At 41.9% G+C, this 17,859-nt stretch overlaps 1 protein-coding gene across 5 annotated transcripts in view; it reads left to right on the forward strand.

Moving 5' to 3' along the window:
• The window catches only part of LOC138952861 (serine/threonine-protein kinase MRCK alpha-like), a 97,568-nt gene that overhangs the window by 30,802 nt on the left and 48,907 nt on the right, over positions 1 to 17,859 (forward strand). For all 5 annotated transcript variants that reach the window (XM_070324597.1, XM_070324599.1, XM_070324601.1 and 2 more), the window contains exons 15-28: positions 1,619 to 1,754; positions 2,174 to 2,346; positions 3,375 to 3,669; positions 4,208 to 4,332; positions 4,757 to 4,859; positions 5,392 to 5,543; positions 5,804 to 5,904; positions 6,729 to 6,796; positions 8,963 to 9,323; positions 11,593 to 11,664; positions 12,317 to 12,384; positions 12,684 to 12,820; positions 13,150 to 13,231; positions 14,052 to 14,195. In XM_070324597.1, coding sequence (XP_070180698.1) covers positions 1,619 to 1,754; positions 2,174 to 2,346; positions 3,375 to 3,669; positions 4,208 to 4,332; positions 4,757 to 4,859; positions 5,392 to 5,543; positions 5,804 to 5,904; positions 6,729 to 6,796; positions 8,963 to 9,323; positions 11,593 to 11,664; positions 12,317 to 12,384; positions 12,684 to 12,820; positions 13,150 to 13,231; positions 14,052 to 14,195 — 2,017 coding nt within the window. The remainder of the gene's footprint in view (positions 1 to 1,618; positions 1,755 to 2,173; positions 2,347 to 3,374; positions 3,670 to 4,207; positions 4,333 to 4,756; positions 4,860 to 5,391; positions 5,544 to 5,803; positions 5,905 to 6,728; positions 6,797 to 8,962; positions 9,324 to 11,592; positions 11,665 to 12,316; positions 12,385 to 12,683; positions 12,821 to 13,149; positions 13,232 to 14,051; positions 14,196 to 17,859) is intronic.

Consider the following 17,859-nt stretch of genomic DNA (forward strand, 5'->3'; position numbering starts at 1 on the left):
TGACCCAGTTTTAGCTATGAGGTGGTTCCCCTGTCATATGAGAGTGGAAACATTTCCTGCACAGGGGTCAGTGACAGTTTAATCTATGGGGCGGTCTCTTTGATGTCTCAGCTGAAACATGCATTATCACAAGTTGTTTGACTGGTACTCAGGCGGTCTCTTTGATTTTATTTCTATTTTGATACACTCCTGGAAAAAAAGTGCCCCCTTAATGACCCGGAAAATACCGTACATGCTTTTACACGACTTTTTAAATTTTACTTCTAAAATTACAGTAAAGTGAACATTTGAACTATGCCTCTCTATGGATTATATTATGAAGCATGCAGAGATTGTACTCTCCAAGGAAAGATCGATGGGACGATCATTTGAAGGTGAGTGGGAAAACTTGTCTTGAGGCCATTTAGGGTTGAAAACTCTACAGCGAATTACTGATATAACGAACTAAAATGTATCTCCCTTGAGATTCGTTGTACCCGGACTCCACTGTACCTAAATTCTTTTAACGTAAGGCTGAAAAAATCAGAGAAAACATTTCACTTCGAACTTCGTTAACCACAGAACACACAAGTTATCATTATAAACATTAGCGACTTTCTAGCGTCTACAAAACATTGCTGTACGTTCACAACACCAGAACAGTTGAACACACAATAAAGAAACACTACAACAAGTCAGACTTTCAACTCACGTTGTACATAAACAACTCACAAAGTAATTACAAAATGGCGACCAAAACACAACACAAACAAGTAACAACAAAATTACCTTATGCGCTGTGTGGGTTGACCAGCAGTACCAAAACGTGTTGCCTCACAAACGAAGGGCACAAAACGATTCACACTTGAGAAACAACTGTCTCCAAGAACATTACGTTGACGTTAAAACATAAGAAACACTCCGTTGGTTCACTTGATAACCTTCATACGTTTACAGATCAAAACCAAACGCTTCCTAAAACCCTCAGATCGACTGACGAGACAGGAGTCAAGCAGTGGTATTTATGGAAACAAAAACCTAACATGGAATAGTTATTCAAAAGTCAAAGGTCACCGGATTGACCAACCAACAACATTCCTAAGACAGAATCAGGTGAAACTACTATTTTACAGCCAATCAGTAACCGATCACGCACTCCGTGCATGCTCAAAACTTAAAACGGTATATTTAACAGAAAGAAGACCAAGGAACTAGCTGACATCACAAAGCTAAAAACACGTGAGTCACACGTATTCTAAAACTTGCAACGCAGATTCGCAGGGCTCACCCCAAAATCAAGACACTGAAAAGAGCACGTGAATCTCACGGTGTTCTAAAACTAAACGACGCAGTTTGTGACGCTCCGACCAAAACCAGGTCACAACAACTGAACAAGGAGCACGTGAATCTCACGTAAAAATATTAACGCTCCACAAAACGGGTCACAACAAGGTAACACAATAAAAACACGGTTTACTTCTTTATACATCGTGCAATGGCTTGAGCAAACGTAATAACAAAAAGTAGGTGAATGCATGCCACATCGGCATGCACAATCAGTGCATTCTGATTTATCTAGCAGAATTGTTCAGCGCCTTAAAACGGCATAGGCTCAATGTGTACTTGTTTGTCCATGCAGGAAACTGAAAATGCAGTCCAAGGTCAAAGAGCTAACGAGGGAAAGCAGGAACAAGGATGAAGAAGTAGAAGATATGAAACGCAAGCTGGATACCATGAAGGCAGACAAACGAAAAACAGAGAAGACCACCAGTGAGGTATGTTTGGTTTGAAGCGCAATAGGAAGGAGTGTTTAGGAAACATAGAGTTGCAGCCAAAATGGTTTATTCAACTTTAATGGACATTTGTTAATGCAAGCAGGGCAGAAGAAACTTTAGGTAAATGCACTTCAGAAAGCTGCAGGGAGAGAAAAATCTTCCATTACTGTTAATTCAGATCAAGAAATTGTTGTTTGATGCTGTTTCTTTTTTTTTTTATACATCTTTGTATGTAATTTCTACTATGTGAGTAAATAACAACTTGCACCTGCTTCAAACTGTGTTTTTCAGCGTGAAGGTGTGCCTAAGATCTTGATCAGCTGCAAAACAAATATTTTGTACCTCTCGAAGCATAAGTTGTTTGTCTTGGTATTCCGTGAGTAAATGTTGACTTGTCAAATATTAACGTTGGTGCGCAGCTTCAAAATCAACTGGATGAAGCCAAATCCACAGCAAGCAAAGAGACGCGTGTACGAGAAAGGGCAGAACATTACGCCAAAGACCTGGAGTTGGAGATCGAGAAGTTGAAACGAAAACTCATGGGACGCTCCGACTCCACAGCTACTTCTGAACTCACAGAAGAAATTGCTTGGTATGTTTTCTGCTAGACTACTCTATTATTAATTTTGGAGTGATGTGTTACTATTTTCTCGGTAAAAAGGTTTGACAGAATTGTCTCCATTTCAGAGCTTTCGGCACTCTGAAGGTTGTCTGGCCTATGGCTTGGGAGGGGTTTCTTTGTTGATAAAAGGATGCAGGACTACACTTGCACCATAAACATTGCGTACCGTGCCATTAATCTATAGTATTACTATGAAGAGCAGGCATGAGCAAGATCGGTCGCCCACTTGCCACAGGCGACCAGAAATGAGTGTGGGCGAGTAGAAAGTCTTATAATGATCGCCCGCTTGGCAAGTGAACATTTTGGGTCTGTGGTATTATTATTTTCCGAGCGACGATTGTCTGTTGTGAAGCACCAAAAAATGGGTAAACTCAAACAAAAAGGTCGAAGACACCAAGGGGGGACACGCTATGCACCAGCTAACGCAAGACCAGCGTGCTCGTGTCGCTCAACTGATCCGATCGGTACAGGCACTTGCAAAAAACTTGCTCGTCTTTCACCACGTTAGAATGGATGAAATCGTTTTGTTCTTTGGTAACTCATTTTTGTGGGCGAGTGAATTTGTTTGTGGGCTAGTCAATTTTGAAATTAACTAGCCCACAAGGCGAGTGAAAATTTTGGAACTTGCTCATGCCTGGAAGAGTATTGCTGCTCCAGACATACATCTCATTCTTGTACCTTTGCTAGGCCAGATGAGTTCATATTAGCTCAGGCATTTTACATTCTGTTCATTCCCGTCAGTTTCCCCCGAAAGCGGCGTATGGCTGCCTGAATGGCGGGGTAAAAACGGTCATACACGTAAAATCCCACTCGTGCAAAAAGCATGAGTGAACGTGGGAGTTTCAGCCCATGAACGAAGAAGAAGAAGAAGAAGATTCCCGTCAGTTTAGTTGTGCCATCTCTTTTCATTGCTTGCACCACCTCGCCCATGAGATGAAGGAGAGTGTGTGCACAGATAGGTTTCTGATGATTGTCCTAATGTCTTGGTTTCTCTGCAGGCTGAAGAAGGAGATGGAGAAGAAGGATGCGGAGCATGACAAGGCCATGGACACCCTGATGGCCCGCCACGCCACAGAGCTGGGAGAACTCAAGTGCAAGGTGCAGGAGGCGGAGAACAAGCTGACGGAGAGCCAGGCCGAGATGGAGAAGCTCCGCAAGCAGCTGTCAGCACAGCCCGAGGCCAGCAGTCTCCGGGAGCAGGTGTCACAGCTACAGTCGCAGCTGACCTCCTCCGGTCAGCGCTTCAGAGACTTGCAGGAAGAGGTGGAGAGGTTGCGTGAAGAGAACTCGTCGGTGAGTTGCTTATCACCTGAGGGTTGGTGTAAAGAGAGAGGGTGCATATTCTTGCGTTGATTTTAATTCGGTGATGTTTATTGAGAAACAAGCAAAACATAATAATGTGATTTGTTCATCACCTGAGCGTTGGTGTAGAGCGATGGTGCATATTCCTGCATTGACTGGAATTCTGTGTTACGAACAGTCAGTAACTTCACCTTGACAAAGCACTATACACTGGTTAAACCTTTTGTTTGGTCCTTGATCTGATGGAAGTAGAAAACCAAGTGTTGGTTACAACTCAACAGTTCTTTGAAAACACACCGTCACAAACTTTGAAAAACAAAATCAAGGACTTTGATGATAAAGGGACTGTTGAGGATAAAATAAGTTTAAAAAATGAAGGGTTTTCCCCCCCTGTTTTTCTGTGTTTACAGGTTCATTTGATTGCCAGTGAATGTACTGTTTTCTTATGAGTTTTTCATCCAGAGATCATTAGACTGAGCCTGAAAGTTATATTTGCATTTGTTCTTGATGTTTACTTTTCTATCCTCAGCAAACGAACCGCATGGAAAGCTTGATGAGGGAAAGGACGCAGATGGAAGAGGAGATGAGAGACATCTATGACAAGAGGGAGTCCGTCGCACAATGGGAAGCACAGATCTCAGAAATCATCAAATGGTATGCTGAATGGATGTGGTCTACATTTGTGTGTGTGCTTTTACATTTCTAATCCAAAAGTTTGAGTGCGTGGCCGAAGAGGTAATAAAGGCTTTAGTCTAAACAGAAACATATGACTTTTTTACCCTGATGCTAAGCCAACTATGTTCCATTTTGTGAGGATACTGGTGCATTAACCCAAAATTGCTCGCTAGATAATCCACATGCAGATGCCGTAACAGCTTCATGGATCGTCTGCAAAATTGTTTTCATGGCTTGAGCAGATGAGAGCAAGCTTTATTAAATCGTTAAGTTTACGATCATGGGAACTGCAAATGAGACAGCATGATTTTGTACGGGAGGCAAGAATTAAGGTGCATTTTTGGTGAAGGCTGTGGTCTTCCTGGCTGCAAAGTATACTAATGGGCATGATGACTGATTGCAGGGTGAGCGACGAGAAGGATGCTCGGGGCTACCTGCAGGCGCTGGCCACCAAGATGACGGAGGAGCTGGAGAACCTCAAGGTCATTGGGCCCGGAGACGATGGGGTGAGGCTCTCTCATCATGCACACTGCAACAGACAGACACAGAATACAGAATATTTTATTACCCAAGTTTGGGAATTTGTTTTGACAATTGCGGTTATTACTCCATTCACTCCAGCCAAGCACACCCGACATACGCAGCTATAAAATAATTCCACGACATCAAACGTGCAGGCAGGCAAGCACTAAAACTCATACACATGCAGGCACATGCAGGCACACACACCCACCCATGCACACACCCTGCAAGTGCGCAATAATTAAGTCAGAGGAGGCACTCCAGATTTTACCTGCCTAGGCTGTTTAACCATGGATCTGATACTTTTAAAACATAAACTTAAATGTCAATTTCTGGAATTAATGGACATTTGTGTGTAGTAATAGTTCCAATCCCTTTCGTACAACTATGATTTGTTCAGAAAGGAAACCTGTTGGCCAGACTGAAAGCTTAAAAAATTCCCTGTGTATGTTGTCAAAAAAAATTCATGACTGAGCGCAACTGCTTAAAACTTGTATGTATTCATGTGTTGCATAGAGCCGGCCTCGATGGCGCAACAGGCGGTCGCAGCGTCTGGATAAGATGGAGCTGCTCAACCTGCAGTCCAACCTCCAGTCCGAGATCCAGGCCAAGACACAGGTCACCAACGAGCTCTCCAAGGTCAAGCAGGAGTGTGTCACCCTTGAATCGTAAGTGTTACCATTCATGTGTGTGTGGTTTTGGGGTTGAGGTGTGTGTGTGTAGGTTTGTGTGTGTGTATGATTGTGTGAGTGACTTCGTGTGTGTGTGACTTTGTGTGTGTGTGTGACTGTGTTTTCTAGATATACTGAAAAAGAGGTAACTAGGTCTTACCTACTCAACTCACAGTGTTTGATTCATTGTTAACACTGTAATCTGGAGCGTTGAAAATAAATGAGATGCACATACTAAGTTCATGTTTTGTTTTCAGAAAAATACAAGAAAAGGACGCAGAGATCAAGACGTTGAGGAAAGACATGGATGATCTTCGTAATGATTACATTCAGCTTAAGGGACAGAAAAAGGGTGATTGTAAGTATCATCAGGAGCGGAGAAGAGACTGTAACTGTTAACAGTGTTGTTCTCAGGCCTCGGTCTTTATTTAACGCATTATTCTGACCCCTCAACTGCCGACCATCCAATTGTTTTGACATGTTCTAGGAGGTGTTCTGATCAAACAACATTTAAGCTATGGCATTTGGACCTATACATATTTTCAATCCAAGTCCCACTGACTGGGAGCAACACTGAGTTCATCATACTCTGAATCTGTTGACATTTTTAGAGCAGTACGTGAGTTTTTTGCAAATACTTTAAGCATTCTTTTCCAGCAGCAAAGAGCGAAGAAGGAAGGGCATAGGAAGTTATGAACCAGTAATCATAATGATACATTTTTAGCTCATTTTTGTCAGTCTCGCCATGACTTTTATTGAAAGCGCGGTCACTGGAGTGTCAGTATCTGAAACTGCTGCTTTTCTCAACAGATTGCACGCACACACAGACATTCAGTGATTCACACAGGCACTCACACACACACACACACACACACACACACACACACACACACACACACACACACACACACACACACACACAGTCACACTCACACACACACACACACACACACACACCACACACACACACACACACACACACACACACACACAGAGACATACACACACATACACACACACAGACTCACACTCAGTCTCACACACACACACACACACACACACGCACACACACACATGCGCACAGACATGTTTAAACACAGGAAGAGGTGTGAGTATTGTAAGAGCTTTAGTACTGTCCTAAAAATACTCACGTATCCATTGGTGTTTGTCTTGATTTTTCAGATATAGGTAACGCAGACAATGAATCCATCATGCAGTACCTCAACGACAGATATTCTCTGTTTCCTGATGTAAGTATTTATATTTGTCTTTTGTATGTGTAGATAGCAAAAACTACTACATTTTGTTTCAATGTATATTGCTTTTTAAAGGCACAGTAAGCCTCCCGTAAACCATCACAGAGCTCCCCTAGCGTCTACATATAGTACAAGCATACTTCCATTTGAACGCTCACCGAACGGGAACATCCTGGCTGCTTTCTGTCGAGCGTGAGAAATTTTCAAAGAATTTATTTTCGTGGACTTGGCCTCAACAGCAATGGCGCCTCGTTTTGGTGCTGGACGGCTGTTATGAATACCGGAATTCACGCCCGGACAGTAAGCCTCCCGTAAACCATCACAGATACTGTCAGGCTTTTACACACAGTACAAACACCCTTCCATTTGAACGCTCACCAAACGGGAACATCCTAGGTGCCCTACGTAAAGAGCGAGCAATTTTTGACTCACATGCGAAGCAAAAGTGAGTCTATGTACTCACCCGAGTCGTCCGTCCGTCCGTCCGGCCGGCCGGCCGTCCGGCCGTCCGGAAAACTTTAACGTTGAATATTTCTTGGACACTATTCAGTCTATCAGTACCAAATTTGGCAAGATGGTGTATGATGACAAGGCCCCAAAAAACATACATAGCATCTTGACCTTGCTTCAAGGTCAAGGTCGCAGGGGCCATAAATGTTGTCTAAAAAACAGCTATTTTTCACATTTTTCCCATTTTCTCTGAAGTTTTTGAGATTGAATACCTCACCTATATATGATATATAGGGCAAAGTAAGCCCCATCTTTTGATACCAGTTTGGTTTACCTTGCTTCAAGGTCAAGGTCACAGGAGCTCTTCAAAGTTGGATTGTATACATATTTTGAAGTGACCTTGACCCTGAACTATGGAAGATAACTGTTTCAAACTTAAAAATTATGTGGGGCACATGTTATGCTTTCATCATGAGACACATTTGGTCCCATATGATCAAGGTCAAGGTCACTTTGACCCTTATGAAATGTGACCAAAATAAGGTAGTGAACCACTAAAAGTGACCATATCTCATGGTAGAAAGAGCCAATAAGCACCATTGTACTTCCTATGTCTTGAATTAACAGCTTTGTGTTGCATGACCTTGGATGACCTTGACCTTGGGTCACATGTATTTTGGTAGGAAAAATGTGTAAAGCAGAAGGTCAAGCATGTGAGTCGTATGGGCTTTGCCCTTCTTGTTAAAGAATTAATTTTGCAGATTGTCTCGAACACTTTTTGGACCCATCCTGAACTCAGGTCAAACATGAGTTACTTCCCTTCGGGTCTCATTCTATCGATGTAAACTGGCGATAGCCGTGGATCGATGATTATCAAAAAAAATTTGGATCGTGGTGCGTTTTTGCGCTAGACCTAACTTTTAAAATCTAAATAATAAATTGACAGCTTGTTACACAAACATTCTTTAATCATAAAAGAATTCTTTTTTCATCAAGACAAGATCAGTACAATTCGAAGTTGTGAAAGTTTGAAAAAAGAAAAGCCCGGAAGCAGGGTCACGCAAGGGTCGTAGCAGACGACGCCGGTTTATCAGTGCATATCGCCGTTCCTCTCAACAGTCAAAAGCCATCGCTAGAGTTCTTGTGAACCACAGCCGTTTGTTTCGTGCATAAAAACGTGCTATTGTAAATAGTCGCATTCAAATAACTAACTGACGACTACATTGTGAAAAAGGGAAACTGGATCACACGGGTTCACGATGGCTCAGGGGTAAGATAAACCACGCAAAAATAAATTCTTTGAAAATTGTTCGCTCTTTACGGAGGGCACCTAGGATGTTCTCAATCGGTGAGTGTTTAAATGAAAGGGTGTTTGTACTGTGTGTAAAAGTCTGACCGTATCTGTGATGGTTTACGGGAGGCTTACTGTGCCTTTAAGCATACTAAAATTACTTTTCAGACACATGGCCCTTGACTCCCAAGCTTTGTTATCTTTGAGTGTCTCCAGTCATTGTGTGACAGTTTTGAAAGAAGAATTTTCTCTATCAGCTTGAGTGATTACATGGGATGTGTCAGATAATTCTGGTTCTGATCAGTGAGTTTCACAGTCGTTTTATAGTTTAAGATCCCCTGTAAGATTTTAGATATCACTGTAGGATTTGTGTGGGTACTGAATGCAGTCTCTCTTACCTCTGACTTTTTTCCCCCCAGCAACTCTCCATCGACAGTGAACGAGATGAAGACAGTGAGGACACAGCCTCACGGACAGACTCTCTCATAGACTCTCGCACAGACCTCAACCAAGGTGACACCACCGATTCGCCAGTGCGGCCCTTCATTACACCGTACGAGCAAGTGTACGAGCCACCCTGGGGCCCTGGCAAGGGCCCCGGCAAGGCCAGTCCCAGCCCCCAGCGACAGATGGCCCCCCATTCCCCCCACTCCCCCAACTCCCCCCGCGCCTCCCAGCGCCCCCACCAGTTCATCGTCAAGTCTTTCCAGTCTCCGTACAAGTGCAATCTCTGCAGCTCCCTTTTGGTCGGCCTGCAGCGACAGGGAATCACCTGTGAAAGTGAGATATGCTTCTTTTTGAATAATACAAAAAAAGTATTAAATAGGAACAAGATACTGAAGGTGAGAAGAACAAGAACAAGATAGCATTGAAAATGTACTCACCAGAAACATGGAAAATAAAGAAGGAACAAGAACTGGTTTCGGCGGTATGTCTTCATCAGCAAAAAAATACTAAAAAGTATTAGTTGGTGGAACGTTTGATTATAGACCAAAAGAAATCATAAGAAATCATGGACAATTCTCTTCTTTTTAGCTGCTGTATGTATCTGTCTGTTTGCTGCAGCTCTTGTGTCAGTCAAGTGACTTTGCAAATCCTAGCTCCAGTTACTTACTTACTTACTGCCTTTCACGCCTGGTGGCGTGTAGGGCAGCGACAAAGGACCTCCACTTTTGTCTGTCTCTTGCAAGCCTTTCCAGGGTCGCCCAGGAGTGGTTGAGGTCCTTTGATTCCCCCTCCACTGTTCGTCTCCAAGTCTGCTTGGGTCTTCCCCGCTTCCTCTTTCCTTCTGGGGTCCATCGAAGTGCCACCTTCGGAATGGAGTCGTTTTCCATTCGTAGTACATGGCCAATCCATCTCCATCTTCTCTGGGTTATGAGTGTCTCCATTTCTTCCATGTTGCATCGTTGGAGAAGGTCGTTGTTGGAGATCTTTCTGGGCCAGAATATTCTCAAGATCTTTCTGAGGCAGGTGGTGTGGAATGACGACAGTTTTGCTGCATCCGACTTCGTCATGCGCCAGCATTCCGACCCATACATGAGGGTAGACATCACACAGCTTCTGTATAGCTTGAGTTTTGTGTGAGTGCTGTACTGGGCTGATTTCCATATGTTGTTCATGGTCCGCATGACATTTCTTGCCTTGTTCAGTCTGCTTTTGATGTCCTTCTCGGCGCCTCCGTCCTTTCGGATGATGCTGCCCAGGTAAGTAAACTGTTCTGTTTGCGGTAAGTCGGCGCCATAGGCTTTCACTGGGGTAGGTCTTTCGGCGTTGAGTAGCATGGTCTCGGTCTTCTTTTGGCTGACACTAAGTCCAATTTGGCCTCCAAACATACACAATCGGTCGGTCTTCTCTTGGATGTGTTTATGTGTATGTGATAGCAGTGCCAAGTCATCTGCAAAGTCCAGGTCGTCTAAGAAGGAGAAGAGAGTCCATCGTATTCCTCTCTGAGCGTCTTTCGTGGTGTTCCTCATCACCCAGTCGATGGCAAGGTTGAATAAAACCGATGACATCACACAACCTTGCCTGACCCCTGTTTTCACTTGGAAACTGATGTTGTTGTCTCCGACCGTGCAAGAATAGTTCTGGTAAAAACTCCTGACCAGTTGCACCATTTTCTGGGGTATTCTATAGTGCCTGAGAATCTTCCATAGGCTGTCCCTGTGAACGCTGTCAAATGCTTTCTGGAAATCCACAAAGTTGATGTATAGTTGCCTTTGCCACTCTGTGCACTGCTCAATGATGTTTCTGAGTGCAAAAATCTGATCCATGCATCCTCTGTTTTTTCTGAATCCAGCTTGTTCTTTTCTCAGTGTCTTGTCCACGCTGTCTGAAATCCTCTGTATGATGATTTTGGCGAGGATCTTGCTTGGTACAGATAGTAATGTAATGCCCCGCCAGTTATTACAGTCGTTCAGTGCACCTTTCTTAGGCAGTTTGATGATAATGCCTTTTGTCCACTCGCTGGGGACTTCTTCCTTCTTCCAGATCTCTTCAAACAGTGGTTGTAATATTGCTGCTGATGTCTCTGGGTCAGTCTTGAAAAGCTCTGCATTCAAGCAGTCTCCTCCTGGCGCTTTGTTGTTTTTCAGGGTCTTAATTGCTCTGATTATTTCTTCCTTCGTGGGCGGCTCTGTGTTAGTCCCGCAACTTTTTTCTTGATGAGTTATGAATGGGTGCAACAATCTTGAATAGCAAACATGAAGTAGATCATCCTAAACTTACTGGGTGCAGTGTTTTGACTCCTGCTCTGGTGAGACTGAGAAAGAAAGAGAGAGACGGATAAATAATCACAGCAAGAAAGATGTGATGTGTTCAGGAGAAAGTTGTGAGTGCTTGGAATAGTTTACAGAGGGAATATGAATGTCTGTGATGAAGATTCGAGAAATAGTTTCTTTTGAAATAGGCTGGCGCTTTTTCATTTCTTCTCAGAACTGACAGTTGGTGTTTTTGTGTGTAAGTTTATGGGGGTTATATTGTTTTTCTTTTGCTGAAGCTGGGTTGCTTTTGTAATTCATAAAGACATAATTATGTTGTGACTGTGTTTCAGACTGTGGGTATACCTGCCATACCTCCTGCATGGAGAAAGTGCCACAACAATGTCCCGTACCTCCTGACCTCAGTGAGTACATGCTGCTCTCACAGTACAGTTTCTACACACGTCATTTCCTTCATTGGAGATGATGTTGCCCTAGTTTAATGATGATAATAATAATAAGGGTATTTTTAGGGTGAAAATCCTAAAATAGTTCTAAGCGCCTTACAATCAATCTTAAATTTAATAATCTTAATTACAGCAACAATACACATTTTAAAAAAAAGAAAGAAAAAAAGTAGAGTTTCATCGTCCATCTTTCACATATTTTTGTACGGGGGGTATTTCATATGTGGTACTGCTTTAGTTGGAAAAGAAGCTACTTAGTAACTAAAGGAGTGCTGTTTGGCTCAATATAAAAAGCTTCAGATGAAAAACCCAAGCCCCTTACCAAAGAATTCTTTGGCTTCTTTGAGCATAAGTCTGAGCTTTGTTGTGTGCTGTGGCTCTATTTTGTGTGTGTATAAAATCTGCTGGGGTTGTATTTGGTGTAGTGATCAAATAAAATCAGTATCATAGAGTAAGTCTTGGTCACTGTTGGGTGCCCAACATGGTTCAGAAGATAGCCCCACATGTGATGTATTCATTGTTTCTTTAGGGTGACCAACTATCAGAATCTGTTCTGTTGCTTTTAAATCATTTGTCATATGTTATTAATGTATTTTTCTTTGTCCTTCAGCAAAGCGACCACCTTTAGGAGCAGATCTGAACAAAGGCGGTGGTACAATGTTCGAAGCCTTTGTCAGGGTAAGACAGTGTTCTTTTTCCTGACATGTAAAGAAAAGCTACACGTGTGCTGCACACTGAATAATGAGAATCTGAGGATGATGTCAATAAACTTGCATGATGATGATTTTTGTTCTTTTTGTTATTAGTTAATCATTTTGAGATTGGTTTGAGCGTATTTTGGTCAAATTGGCACTTTTCGGACTTGAAATAAGTACATAAGTGAAGATGAAAACTCTTTTAGACAGGTATGTGAGTTTAAAGGCTGCGAGTTTGGCCTGTTTCTTTACATGAGTCATAATTGTGGATATGTTTTTCAGGTGCCAAGAAATGGCGGCATCAAGAAAGGTTGGGTGCGGGAGTACATGGTCATCTGTGATTTCAAATTATTTTTTTACGAAGTTCCTGCAGACAAAACCTACCCTAGTCAAGTTGTTCAGCAAGTGATTGACATGAGGTGAGTGACTCTCAGCTTTTCTTCATTGTATTAGTAGCAGGTTATGATTAGTATATTTCGGATCTATTGTAAATTGGTATTGTGTCATTAACTTGCAGTAATACACTTGATTCAGCTTTATGCGTTATCCATCTGTTGGGCTGTTACGAAATGCAACATCTTTTGAAAAAGAGAGTCTGTGAATATCTCTCGTTCTTGTGACCAAGTAATTGCTAACACTTAACTTTTTTTTAAACTTTATTGGCAGATTTGGAATAATTTTATATTTTCAAGAATGAAAAATTGACCCATGACTACTGAGCTTATTACACAATCTTTGATTGTTGCAGGGATGAGGAGTTCTCAGCAGACGCAGTCTCGCCTAGTGATGTCATCCATGCAAACAAAAAAGATATACCATGTATATTCAGGGTAAGTACTGAACTTGTCAAATCCAGGTGCACGGAGCCCCTGGGGCTTTTAGTCATATCTCAGGCAGCTATCCGTTAAAAGAACTACCAAGTTTCATTGACTTGCACCCAAAGAGTCAAGAACTGCAATTTTTTTACGAATTGATTTCGTACTCGGACTTGGCTGGTCTTGACCTATTTTTGGATCTAAATTTAGATCAGGTAGATCACCACATCATGCACAAAAAGACACGTCACTAGCAAACTATGTCAGACGTCATCATGAGTTTGTGTAAAACAAAATCGAGGCCGGAATCACTCAGTTGAATCGAACTCCGACCAAACACCACGTAATAACTAGGTTAATTTATGCACTCGCGTGAACAAGAAACTGTCGAGCTTCACAGATGTCGTCGTTGGGTAGTTTTGGGTTTGTTTTACTACCATAGGAGGATTTTTGAACTGTAAATGCACTCAGCTGCAACAAAAACGCAAAACGAAGGCTGTGAGCTGCACTGTGCCTTTAAAATATGTACCTATAATTGTTCTGCACAAAGAGTGTGAGGTTGAGTTAATACAATAACAGTAGAAACTGGTGTAATGTAGCATCGTCTCCAGGGTTGTGTGAGCAAGAGTTGGATCATGCTGCCTGAAAACACATGCCTACGTTTAGTTTTTGCGTGCGTTTTCGACATTAGGCTAACATTTCCTGACCAATGATTACCACAAAGAAGGCACAAAGAAACCGGATATGAAAATTATGTGACAAAATAGGTCTGATGAAAAGCAGGAAGGAGATAGGTGTGCTTGAAGCTAGAGTGATGGGTGTGTTTGTGTTTCAGGTGACGTCGTCAGAGCTCAACCCTCCAGGCACAAAACACATCATCCTCTTACTGGCTGAGGGGGAGAAGGAGAAAGACAAATGGCTGAAAGTCTTGAACGAACTTCACAAACTCCTGCGCAGCAGGAATCTCCCTAGTAAAGCTGTAAGTCGAATCTGTCGAGTCCTCACAACATTTTTGTATGTCGTTTTTCTTTATTTCATATGAAACGAGTGACTACATGTGAGATGCTGATGTTGAATAACGAAAATGTACACAGTGGAGAGTGTACATAAACACAGTAAAGAATACCGGTATGGACAGTCTTCTAATAAAAAAAAACAGAGAGAGAGAGAGAGAGAGAGAGAAACATTGAAACATTGAAACATTGAAACATTGAACTTTATTACAGGAAAGATAGCATTAGGTCCGTAGGACCTTTCTTACAGCTAGTCCTGATCTAAGCAAAATGGTTATAATCGAAATGGGAATACATAGGAACAAACTTTTTATGATGAAACGCAGACACACGCAATAATAGTAATATAAGAATAAGATCATTTTTTATCGACATGTGATATACAGATATACAACCATACATTATCAGAACACACACACACACATATATATACACGCACACGCACACGCACACGCACACACACACAGAAGATCAACTAACTTATAAGGCAAGCCAACATAACACGACACACTAACCAAATAAAGGATCAGGTAGCAAAGTTTAAAAAAAAAATAAAAAAAAAAAATAAAAAAACCGTTCATGACCTAATATATACCATCTTAGATTATGAAGGAATCACCATGCCAATATAAAATGCAGTAATACAATCTTAGATACTAGAAGGAGTAATACACGAGAATGTATCCTTATCACACCAAGTTGACGCAAGACACATACATGCACATTTTCAGAAGGATAAAAGGCACACATACGTTTGAGCAACCAGGCACATTACATTAAAGTGATGTTTGAATGTATTTTTGCAGATGTGTTTTGAATGTTTTAAGGTTACTGGTCGATTTTAAGCATGTAGGTAGGGAGTTCCAGACATAAGCTCCCGAGTATGAAAGACTAGTTTTAAATATGTCAATGCGTGGCTTCGGGCAGGCCAGATTATGCTTGAAAGTGGAATACCGAGAAGGTGTTGATTGAAACAAGTGAGTTAGATATTCGGGTGCTTGGTCATGTAGGATCTTGTGCATGAAAACTGATTTATTAAATAAAAGCTGTTGTTTAAGTTGAGGTATATTGAGGGCTGTCAGTTTTGCGTCAGTAGTTAGTGATGGGTCAGGCAGAATGAGTTTAGCTGACCTACGATGACGAGAATTTATAGTTTTGAATAATGCATCACTACAGCCATCCCAGATGACAGAGGCATAATCAATGTGAGGTTTGATGTGGGCGTTGTAGAACATTTTTCGGGCGTCTAAAGTTATGACTGACTGAAGTTTTGAAAGTAGGAATAAATTTCTTGAAACGCGTTTACACAGATGTACAATGTGGGAATGCCACCTAAGCTTATCATCGATAATCACGCCTAGCAGTTTGTGTTCGCTAACCTTTTCTATTGAGTTTCCGTTGATGGTGAGATCTAGTGAGAGGGGGGACAACTGATGCTTCTGGCGCGTTGTAATTACCATTGATTTAGATTTCAGAGGGTTTAGGACCATGTTGTTTTCAGAGCACCATTGTGAGATGTCTCTAAGGGTGTGCTGAAGAGATTGTTGAATATTTTCAAGACGTCTATTTTGTGTCCGTAGTGTTGTGTCATCAGCGAGCATGTGGCATTCTACTGAGTTGTCAGAGAAGTGAAGTGGAAGGTCATTAACGTAAATACAGAAAAGAATAGGACCTAAGACAGAGCCCTGGGGTACTCCATATAACACGGACTCCTCTCTTGAGTACGCACCATGTACATAGACTTGTTGCGATCGGTTTTCAAGGAAAGACTGAAAGAAAGACAGAGAGTCAGATCCATTGAGATATAGTGATAATTTGTTGAGGAGAATTTTATGATCAACGAGGTCAAAGGCCTTAGAAAAATCTAAGTATACGACCCCAGAGAGCTGGGAGGAATTTATGGCTGACAGACATTTGTCTGTCAAAAGCGAGAGCGCAGTAGAACATGAGTGGTTACTGCGGAAACCAGACTGCAAGGGGTGGAAAAGGGCCAAACGGTCCATGTATTTTGTGAGATTAATGTGAATATGTCTTTCAAGAAGCTTTGATAGTACTGAGAGTAAGGAAATAGGGCGGTAGTTGCTAATATCAGAAGTGTTTTTGGATTTGGGGAGAGGAATAACTTTAGCTTTCTTTAGTGCTTGCGGAAAGGTGTTGCGCTGTATGCAGAGATTAAAGATATATGTGAGAGAGTCAACTGTGTAAGGAAGGGAGAGTTTTAATAAGTGGTTGCTGATTTCATCAGGTCCTGAAGATTTTTTGTTCTGAAGTTGTGAAATTAGTCGTCCTAATTCGTGCACTGCAATGGGTGGGATTTGAAAGGGTGCTTTATTCGCCGTCTTTTGTTTGCAGTAGAGGGATAGATTGTCAGAGTTGTTGGGAGAGGCATTGTCAGGGTTGCTAAGAGAGGTAGCTACAGACGAAAAGTGAGAGTTAAAGATGTCTGGCGTTAAGTGACGGGGGATCTGGGTGGAGTTAGAGGTGGAACCTCTGATGAGTGAATTTAGTGCACGCCAGATCTGCGAGATATCCCGGTTATTCTCAACGAGTTTATTAAAGTAAGCTTTCTTTGAGTCACGAACCATGTTTTTTAACCTATTTCTAGCTGTTTTATAATCTTGGAACTGTTTAGCTTTTTTTAACAGGTCACGCTGATCCATGGCTTCAGTTATTTTATTGGACATCCAGGGTGGAAGTTTAGGATGTTTTACTCTCATTTTCTTTATAGGTGCGTGCTTGTTTATTATAGGTAGTAGGGTGTCATACCAACATTCTAATGCTTGATCAGGGACCGTGTGGTTGAAAACTTGGTCAAATCGTGCTACGTTGAGATCGGACAGGAAGGAATCACGATCAAAATTTTTAAAGGATCGAAAAGATATGACTGTGTGACCTTTATGATTTGATTTTGGCATTTTAGTGGTTTTAGTACAGAATATTGGAGAATGATCACTAATGCTAAGATCTGCGAGTGAAGCATTTAGTACTGAGGAGTGGTTGTTTGAGTAGATGTGATCAAGCAAAGTAGATGAAGTTTCTGTGACTCTAGTAGGTAAAGTTATAAGCTGCTTGAAACCTAGTGATGATACAATCCCATCCCATCGAGGCTGAGGTTTTAATAAGTCAATATTAAAATCCCCGAGTAACAGGATGTCTGCGTGAGGTTTGCATTTATACACTGTATCTATCATCTCGATAAGGTCATCGTACCAGTCACCAATGGCAGAAGGGTTTCTGTAAAGAAAACAAACAAGAGTAGAAGGGGCTGTTTCCTTTAGTTTAAACTCTAGCCACATGCATTCAATGTCTTTGTGTTCTAAGTCAGGTCTTCTACGCGTGTATTGAACAATGGAAGAGTGGATGTAAGCAGCGATGCCATTTTCACCCGTACGACGGGAATCACGACGTATGACGTCATACTCAGGGATACGGATGCGGGTATCGGGGATGCTGTCGTGTAAGCGTGATTCGGTGATGCCGTATAAGTGGTACACGGGGGTTGCGCTGTGTAGAAAATTGCATATGTCTTGTACTTTGGCATCTAGATGGTAAACATTTAAATGACCAACATGCAGCATTATCAAACACAAGAAGAAGGAATACACGAAAACTTCAAACAAAGAATTAAAG

The sequence above is a fragment of the Littorina saxatilis genome, linkage group LG17, assembly GCF_037325665.1.
Source record: "Littorina saxatilis isolate snail1 linkage group LG17, US_GU_Lsax_2.0, whole genome shotgun sequence".
Taxonomy (NCBI): Eukaryota; Metazoa; Mollusca; class Gastropoda; order Littorinimorpha; family Littorinidae; genus Littorina; species Littorina saxatilis.